This window comes from Plectropomus leopardus, chromosome 23 (assembly GCF_008729295.1).
Source record: "Plectropomus leopardus isolate mb chromosome 23, YSFRI_Pleo_2.0, whole genome shotgun sequence".
Classification (NCBI taxonomy): Eukaryota; Metazoa; Chordata; class Actinopteri; order Perciformes; family Serranidae; genus Plectropomus; species Plectropomus leopardus.
The window spans coordinates 20,954,060-20,963,123 of NC_056485.1; the positions used below are offsets into that span (position 1 = coordinate 20,954,060).

The window sequence follows — 9,064 nt, forward strand, 5'->3', positions numbered from 1 at the left end:
CTGCATTTTGGACTAAGATGAACTAGAAGGCAATCCAAGATTCAGAGAGTGCTCTGTAATGTTTATTGCCACTGGAGCAGTAAGTAAAGAAAGGGCATGTAGTGATGGTACGAGTCTAAAAAATGTTTTTCATGTGTGAAATAGAGTGAAACAAATGTAAGGATTTTTGGGACTTAGAAAATGGACCAACAGAAAAAATGTCACTTGCCCCTCAGGGCTTCAGATACCTCAGTACAGCACACAGTAATAATGTGCGCAGGAAGAGGAAGTTCTCAGCTGCGTCAAACTGTATTTAGCTCTGTATCAGCCCGACACTCAGACATCAGCAACACACCATGGAGGTTAGAGCTTTCCGCATCAGACTGTGTGAGTATTATTTGTCTTTTTGCCACAATTTCATGTTTCTCAATAAAGTAATAGTAAATATTACAAAAAAAGATTGATACTTTATCCCATAGCAATCTCATCAGTACTTAAAAATATTTTAACTTATTCTTATGATTAACATTTTATAGCTGTTGTAGTTACAAAAACCTTTCACGTAAAGTTGTTTCTACAATGATTATGCATATTTTTGTGATTCAGTATTAATTTTACATGCTGTGTAAAAGCATCTATAAATACAAGTCTCCTTTTCTGTCTCTCCAGTGATGAATGTAGTGTTGCTGCTGGTTGCACATGTGCAGGAAAGTTATCCTCAGACAGCTGGTGAGTAGCTGTTAGTTGGTTACTCCAAACCATAAAGTTCTAGTTGAACTACTAATGCAAGCTTGAGCCAAGTCCAGTGCTGTAATAACTCAAATATCATTGAAGTATTTTGCCTTGGAAACTATTAAATCCTTTCCATTTTCCGCAAAAAATAGGAAAAACTGAGTCACAGCAATTCGTTTTTACAATTACTTAAACCACACAACTGGGTCAATGACACTTTGACCACCACACGTGTTGTGAGTCTTTTAAATGGATGTACCAACATTGTTTTGCTGTTGTTAAACACTGAGCCTGCATACTTCCATCAATACACAGACATTTCTTTTTTGAATTTCCCTTTTTATGAGGCAGTGGTATACGTGTGTTTCTTGCTTGAAAAGAAGTTGTTGATTTACATTGGTTTTTGTTTCTCATCTTAGATGCAGCTTTTCGCATCATCCCAAGCAGACTGCAGCTCTTTGAATATGAGTCTGTGCATTTCACCTGTGAGGGGTTCGATGTCTCTGCTGCATGGAAAGTGAGGACCGAGACTGAATTTGTTTCAAAATGTTCAAATGGCACCGAGAAGTCAACGGTGAGCTGCAGCATTGATTTTGTTTTAACATCAGACAGTGGAGAGTACTGGTGTGAAGCTGGAGGGAAGAAGAGCAACGCTGTCAACATCAGTGTCACTGGTAGGTTCACTGCAGCAAGATTTCAACTCAAAAAGCAAAATATACCAAAATATATCACTTCGAAACCTTCGTTCTACTAGAGTACTGTTTATTTTGGTTATGCTTTTAAATATTCAGCTGGTTCAGTGATCCTGGAGAGTCCTGTCCTTCCTGTGGTGGAGGGAGACGCTGTCACTCTGAGCTGCAGACACAAGACGCCGTCCAACCTCTCAGCTGTCTTCTTTAAAGACGGCCTCTTCATTGGGAGCAGCTCTGCAGGAAACATGACCATCCACAGAGTCGACAAGTCTGATGAAGGACTTTACAAGTGTGACATCTCTGGAGCTGGAGAATCACCGGAGAGTCGGCTGGCTGTTAGACGTAAATGTAAAGACGAGAAGAATTTTAGTAATTTTAAGTTGTTTTAATAACGTTAGCTCTACATACAAATGACGTAAAACTCTGCAGAAACGTAATGTTCAGGCTTTTACCTTAATACACACGAGCAACCTGCTGAATTGATCAGTGATATGATGAGGTTTCTTGGTTTTTTGGCTGTATGGTCAACAAATCCTGACTCCTAACTTGTGCCACTCTGTCAGTGACCTTCTGCGTCTGCTTATGATGGTTGAGGTATCTTTCGGTGTCAGCGGTAAACGATCCGAGATGTCGTTATTTTGATGTCAACAAATACACGCAGTGGCATGAAGCAGCACAGTCTATATGTTCAGACGACAGCACATGGACACCAGCGCGACTGTGATGATGGTTGGGATTAGGAAACAAAGTCAGAGATGGTTAGGTTTAAGCAAAAGAAGCACATGGTCAGTGTAGAAAAAAAAACATATGCACACAGGAAGCAAACTCTGGACTTCTGCACAAAAGTTGTTTGTAGCACGCACTTTATATGACGTATTTAGCAGCAGGATTATTACTTCAGGCCTTCCTTCAGCGTTTCTTGCACATGCGATTGAATCCATCCGACTGCGTTCCCAAATTGCTCGTGCACATTGCAGGTGGACACACCTGGTGCCACCTGGACGGCCCTCAGCGTATAATAACACCACCGGTTTTGTCAAAGTGCGTCCTCATCTGACACCATCCAACCATGCTGTCTGGACGAGAAAGGTGGCTTTTGGCGTCACACTCGTACACTGAAAGCTTCTGATGGAGAATGGGCTGGTGTGGTTGAATAGTGCATATGATTGTAAATTACATGAAATATTGTTTCGGGTTTGGTCAGGTGGTGATGTGATCCTGGAGAGTCCTGCTCTTCCTGTGACTGAAGGAGAGGCTGTGACTCTGCGCTGTCGAGCAAAGGAAACTCCCGCTTGCCTCAAAGCTGATTTCTTTAAAAATGGCGTCCTCATCAGGAGCGGCTCTGCAGGAGAGATGACCATCCGCAGTGTCTCCACGTCTGACGAAGGAGTCTATGAGTGCAGAATCTCTGGAGCTGGAGTTTCGCCACAAAGCTGGTTAGCTGTCAGAGGTGAGACGATACTTAATTGGTTTACAAATTCACTGCAGCCGAAGGTGCTCGATGTGTTATTTACAATACTCGCCTAAGCAGCGAGCTCTGTAGGCATGTAGGTGAGTCAGTACAATCTCACATAATTTAGCCAAACACTGAATTCACAGAAGTTTATTTTAAATCCTAGAAATGAAGTTTAATGACTCAGTGAAACAAAGTGAAGACTCAAACACACGATGCACAAACAAAACAGGTAAGGTGAAGTTTACCAAGTCCATTGATCATTATAGTGTTCTGCAAAAAAATAAGGCAACCAAAACCCCAAAAATATAAGAAGCAAGCAAAAATCTGAAGAGGGATAAACCGGTATAAAACACTTATTAAAGCACATTTTAGAAGCGGTCTGACAGCATGTTGTACAAACTAGGGCTGCAAACAATTGATCATACCATACTATAAACCCAACAAATGCCGGGCTAAATTTTGGGTAAATGTGTTATGAATTGAAATTTTTTTCACTAGAACAAATTATAAAAAAAAGTACAATACTGTTAGACAACAGTAAAATGATTTTAACTCTTAGGGCCCACTTTAATATGACACACACTGGTATCGCTCTGCACTTTAAAATTAAGCTTAAAAAATGACTTATATTAAAATGATTGTCTGCTTTTATTGAGTTGATTGTTTAACCAGCATCAGCCCTAATCATAAATATCAATACTCACTCATTTTCAGAATTTCTGCCCTTTAAATGTTTGCTTTTTTGTCATGATTCCAGTATGTTTTGAGCTGAAAAAGAGCACAAAATTATATTATTTTCAATATACTACATACAAAGTAGATTTTCTTTTTTATGATGAGATGGGATATGTCAATGCTTACCAGCAACATTGACTGTGGCAGGTCACTGAGTGGATGTATTTTCTCCACGTTACATAAGGTAAAAATGACATAATCAGGTGAAAAACATTAAAAATGACAAATTCAGAGTCAAAAGCCCAGAATGACACCCAGAAATAATACAAGTCCTGTTTTTCTGCTCTGATGGCTGTGGGATCAAAAATGTCAGTTTGAATGGGTTTCAATGGAGCATTTTTGGACCTGAACAGTCTGAATGTAACTATTTAGTTTCTACAGTGTATTTTAGACTTATTGTAGGAGCTGAGCTGCAAATTCACTGATTACACTCAAATACACAGTCCGGACTACATTTAGGAGACATGCTTCAATACAGACAAAATTACCAAAAGTGAAAGCGCGTAAAATAGTCCCTAAGGGTTCCTAGCATTGCAGCATGCAACTCTAAAAGTTATTGCATAAAGCTGCAAGTTGTAGTATTGTAGTATTGAACAGATAATTCCAACACAAAAACACAGATCTGCAGTACAATATTGAGCCTTTGATTAAAGAAAGTACTTTCTGTCATCTTTCCAGCATCTGACAAAGAGATTCATTTTTCCCGCCATTACTACATCCTGCTGTGGGTCGCTGTCACGGTCGTGTTGTTCCTGCAGCTGCTGGTGATTGGACTGCTTTTCTGGAAGAAACAGCTTGGTACCGAAATTATACTTAATGCTGCCATCAAATGCAGAAGACTATGTCTGTCCATCTGTCTGTGTGTCTCTCTGTGGTCATATTTGTCCTCGATGGGTTGCCCAATCAATCTGAAACTGCACAGGGGCATTGAGAGTTGCTGTATGTCGAGACTGACTAAGCCCTTTGTCTACATTCACTTACTGCATGTTACGAGCACGTAAACAGTCCTCCAAAGTCGTAATTCTGAGTGGGGAACTGGGAAATTTTACTGAGTTATAATGTTTGCGTGACATTTCAGGGCAGCAGAAATGGCTGAAAGCCTGAAAACAGTGTCAACAGTTAATGGTGTTTTATTCCTAGTAGCTATTATTTACTTTTGGCAGTTGTGCAGAACATCTACGACAAACGCAGAATACCTAGCGTGTCATATATAGATGTGAAAATCTGTAAACCAAGTGACAATATTTGAGTTTGGTTAAGAATATTTTGTGCTACTTTGATTATTCTATAAAATCATACTGCTGAAAATACCGACAGCATAATAACAAATCATTTTCTTCATGTTTCAGTTTTACTAGAGGCAAATATGTGTGATCCAAACATGGACCTGTACACTGTCGACAGAAAAGGCAAGTAAAAAAAGAGGAAAGGTAATTTAGTGCTCCTTGAGTTATAGAGCTCAAACAATAAATAACAGAAACTGAAGAGAAGAGTCACTCTGTGGTTTCAGCCAGAAACGTTTGAGAACGTCAGCTCTACAAATTCACACCAGCTGAGCGTGTCGTATATTTTGTTTTAGACGCTGCAGACGCTGATAATTTGAGCTTCGGCCTCGAGAAAAAGCACGACTCAAAACCACAGACAGAAGGAGGTAGGAGGCCCCTGAACCCCCCTCAGCCTGCAGTCCTCCACAGGACCAAAGTAGCAGTCTGACCTTAATATTTTTATACTGTGAACTTACATACTGGTTTTATACTCTGCACTTTGACACAAGACACAGTTTTAAACTTTACACACTTAACACACTTAGCACTGAATCTCTTTACATTTATGTTTACCAGGCAAATTATACGTCATATATATACATATATTACATCTATTATTATTATTATTGTTATTATTACATTATTATTAATACTGCTGCCATTATTATTAACTAACTTTTTAATTTGGTTAATATTTACATATTGTACAAATTGTTTATTTCTATTTCTACATTTTCTTTTTCATATACTTTTGCTTGTACTAATTCCTGCTTGCTATAATTCTCTGTGTGTTTCTGATTCGGTCAAAAGGTTAAACATGCAAGCATATCATGTAATGCTCCTATTAATTCCTCCAACTGACCTTTTATCTGTTTTTCAGAGAGGGACAAATCTTTGCCTTCATCTTACTCAACTTTCAACATGGATGGCGCTTTGCAAGCTCTTTAAAGTGGTAACTATACTTTAAAACCTGGGCATTTTTTCGTGCATTAAAAAAAAAATATCCTGTTTTAGTCGGACTAACACAATAATTCCACTTTTTCTTCACTGGCATTTTGTGTCAAAAATTTACTTTGCCTCCTCCTGGTGGTCGCTTCAAAAACTATTGTGTCCATACTGTGACGTACAGAGCACCAACAAACCACTGAATGGCAGCAAATGCAGCATTAGCAGTCGGGTTCACTGTTTTGTGTGTGAACACCTGTGTGTCTTACAGATCACCCAGGAGAAAACACCGAGCCGAGGGAGGCGGAGGGACTACTGACACCGTGCTACATGTACAAGCAGCTTTAGGGACTGAAATAAACTTTGAACTTGTTATTTAGCGCTTTAGTTAACACTTTTTAGTATGCAACTTGTGTTTAGTTAAGTATTATGCAAAGTACTCAGTACATTTAGCAGAGGTGCTATTTTCTTCTTTTTTTCCCACAGCACATGTTCACATTATTGTATTTGTCCTGTTATCGTCATTTTTTGTAATAAATTAAATAAAGAAATTAATAAGTCATTATCACGCCCCTTGGCTCGTGATATTGACACCAAAGGCCTGCTTTTCTGTCTCCCTCCATTTGCATTTTTATATTTCAGACTGACCTTTGCTACATTTGACTCTATTTAATGAGCTGGCAGCTCATTTTGATAGACATTTGTATCAAAAAGATCTCTGCATAACTCTATTTGGTATCGGTGTTGTTACTCTACTTAAAAAGGTGGTTAGCTATTCCAAATGACCTACACCACATTCGGCTCTATAGGTGGTAGGCCATTTCTCATCATTTGTGTGTATTTGTACGCTACATTCAAATCTACTAATACAGGTGGTAGGCCATCCTGATAGACATTTCTACCTATTAGCCCATTTTCAGGGTTCTCGGGGCCTTTAGAGCCCCATGGTGAACCCAGAGATGTTGAGTACCCTGAAGTTTTACTTCATAAATGCATGTTATGGGCCCGCACAGCAGGAAACTACTGGATGCTAACATGCATATGTTGAGCTATTTGTATAATATACTAAATTTGCATAGATTTGCATAATAGTATACAGTATATTGACAGTATTTCAGTCAATGCCTGACCATTTTGCACATTACTGAGTGGTGTTAGGGGTTTATTAACAAACCCACTACATACATATATATATGTAATTGTTCTGAGCGAAGAAAAGAAATAAAGTACAACTATTTATTTAACCCTTTTAAACCTGGGAAAATTGTCTTTATTTATTTATTTTTATTTTTCTCAAAAACATGGGAAGAAGGTAATTAGCAGCCAAAAACTACAAAGAGATTAACAAGAAATCTGTGAAAGGTACAAAAAAATGACCTGAAAATTTACCAAACAACCTAAACAAACAACAAAAATAAATAAATATGAAGTAACTCGCTATTCCCTTTCCATCCACCAGATGTCCTCCTACTTTTCTCTAAGTCCAGGTCACCTGACTCTTTTGTTATTGCTTTCTATATTCATGTAGTTTCCTTAAATCATCTGATTTCCTGTACTCCTTTTTGTTTGAATTTAATTCAATTTTTTTGTCTCTACCCCTTTTTAGATGGATCTGCATGTTCAGACTGCCTCTCCGGTTCTGTGACGCCCCTCCTCTTGTCTTGGAGGAAGTCCAAATTCAGTGAGCTGTCATTAGCTTGATCAGGTTCACCTGGACCCCGTAAAACCTGGACCAGCTGGTGATTCTGTCCCCCCTCCCACAGCCAGTAACCAGCCTTCATCTGTGCGCTGCTGTCATTATGACATTTCTAATCCTCCCGCTGCGTTCTTGTGTACACGTCCAGTAAACTGATTTAAATAAACCTACATGTCTGAAAACACTGAGGGGACCCAGTTCTCAGCGTCCAGATTCTGGAGCAAAGTGTGAGACAGCACCCCCATCATCATCATCACCACACTCTTCTTTATCTTTATAAAGTACGTTAATGTGTTTATTTGCTTATTTCTGCTGCTTTTGGTTTGCATGTAACAGAAGAACAAAGCATTTACGGATAGGAGACGCTTTGACTCGGACATCAAGACGTGGTTGTCCACAGTGTCTGCAAGTCTCATGAAGGACTGTGCAGGTGTGGCATCTCTTGAGCTGGAGAGTCCCCAGGAGGCTGGCTGGCTGTCAGAGGTAAAACCGAATTATCATTACTTTTTAAACCTTTTAGAACCTGGAGAGACATTATTTTTCTTGTGCTTTTAGATGCTTTTAGGATTTAAATCTTTAAAAAAAGGTTTGGTTTCTTTCAAGAACATTAAGGGAAAAAACAAAAAGCAACATGATAAGAAATGTTATATAAATTGCAAGAAATTGTAACATTACTCTGCTGTAACACAAGGACTGTAACATTACTCTGCAATGGATGAAATGAGTCATACAATGAAATCTCACAGTCGAGATTAAAAAAACCTCAAAATTATAAGTAAAATTTAAATGTTAAGACAGGAACTTAAACATTTCTGACCATGACCAATAAAGACCAATTTCTTTAAAACATCTAACACACATGGACATAGAAGCAAAGTTTTATGTTTTCTCACTCCTTCAGTAAAGTATCTCTACTCTGAGACCTATAAGACACAATATATACAGTACAATACTTATTCCTACAAAATGTGTTAACTTTAACTTAAACGAGCGAAAGCATTCTGCTTTTTAAAAATGTGTAGCAAAGAGAGACTGGAGACCAGTATCACAAGAAGTCTAAAGTTTTGTACTTTCAGAGAGAACTGGTGCCGCAGTGGAGCTGGATTCTCCCGGAGCTGGTATGAAAAACAAACAATGTCAGTCAGATGGGGAGATTTTAGGAACCGATAACTGGAAATTTATCTTTAAATTATCTGTGTCAAGCTCGACTTAGACGTATTGATTTCTCTTCCATAATGTCGGATTATCACACTGGATTTAATTGTTGGTCTTACCCATGCTTAAAGTGTAGTAAATGGCTGCAGTCGACTGTCCACCTTCATCTGCAGGAGAGACACAGTGTGAGTTCACATATTGTTAATTTACCATTTTGTTATGTTACTCTACAATGCCATGTTCACATCTGAGAAATTAATTAGAATTTATATTTATTTCAANTGTCCACCTTCATCTGCAGGAGAGACACAGTGTGAGTTCACATATTGTTAATTTACCATTTTGTTATGTTACTCTACAATGCCATGTTCACATCTGAGAAATTAATTAGAATTTATATTTATTTCAA

General features: G+C 38.4%; 2 protein-coding genes across 3 annotated transcripts in view; one reads left to right on the forward strand and one right to left on the reverse strand.

The window, feature by feature from the left end:
• Nucleotides 1–335: 335 nt before the first annotated feature.
• On the forward strand, nucleotides 336–6,402 carry LOC121962104 (low affinity immunoglobulin gamma Fc region receptor II-a-like). Of its 2 annotated transcripts, XM_042512299.1 has the most exons (11): nucleotides 336–366; nucleotides 649–708; nucleotides 1,131–1,385; nucleotides 1,503–1,751; nucleotides 2,608–2,853; nucleotides 3,023–3,088; nucleotides 4,273–4,392; nucleotides 4,944–5,003; nucleotides 5,174–5,245; nucleotides 5,740–5,811; nucleotides 6,076–6,402. In XM_042512299.1, exons 1-10 carry the CDS (start codon nucleotides 336–338, stop codon nucleotides 5,805–5,807), a joined length of 1,227 nt encoding a protein of 408 aa, XP_042368233.1. In that variant the 3' UTR covers nucleotides 5,808–5,811; nucleotides 6,076–6,402. The 2 variants fall into 2 exon arrangements, with proteins under 2 accessions (XP_042368233.1, XP_042368234.1); XM_042512300.1 differs by lacking the exon at nucleotides 3,023–3,088.
• Nucleotides 6,403–8,757: 2,355 nt separating this feature from the next.
• LOC121962501 overlaps nucleotides 8,758–9,064 on the reverse strand; it is a 6,896-nt gene continuing 6,589 nt past the window's right edge. Inside the window, exon 9 of the mRNA XM_042512759.1 lies at nucleotides 8,758–8,822. Coding sequence (XP_042368693.1) covers nucleotides 8,758–8,822 — 65 coding nt within the window. The remainder of the gene's footprint in view (nucleotides 8,823–9,064) is intronic.

What these genes read in the sequence shown, in the direction of transcription:
- LOC121962104 (XM_042512299.1), top strand. Translation starts at nt 336, where the DNA reads ATGGAGGTTAGAGCTTTCCGCATCAGACTGT. An exon ending in GTACACTGTCGACAGAAAAG is followed by an intron (nt 5,004 to 5,173) that starts GCAAGTAAAAAA and finishes ATTTTGTTTTAG; the next exon opens with ACGCTGCAGACGCTGATAAT. An exon ending in AAAACCACAGACAGAAGGAG is followed by an intron (nt 5,246 to 5,739) that starts GTAGGAGGCCCC and finishes TCTGTTTTTCAG; the next exon opens with AGAGGGACAAATCTTTGCCT.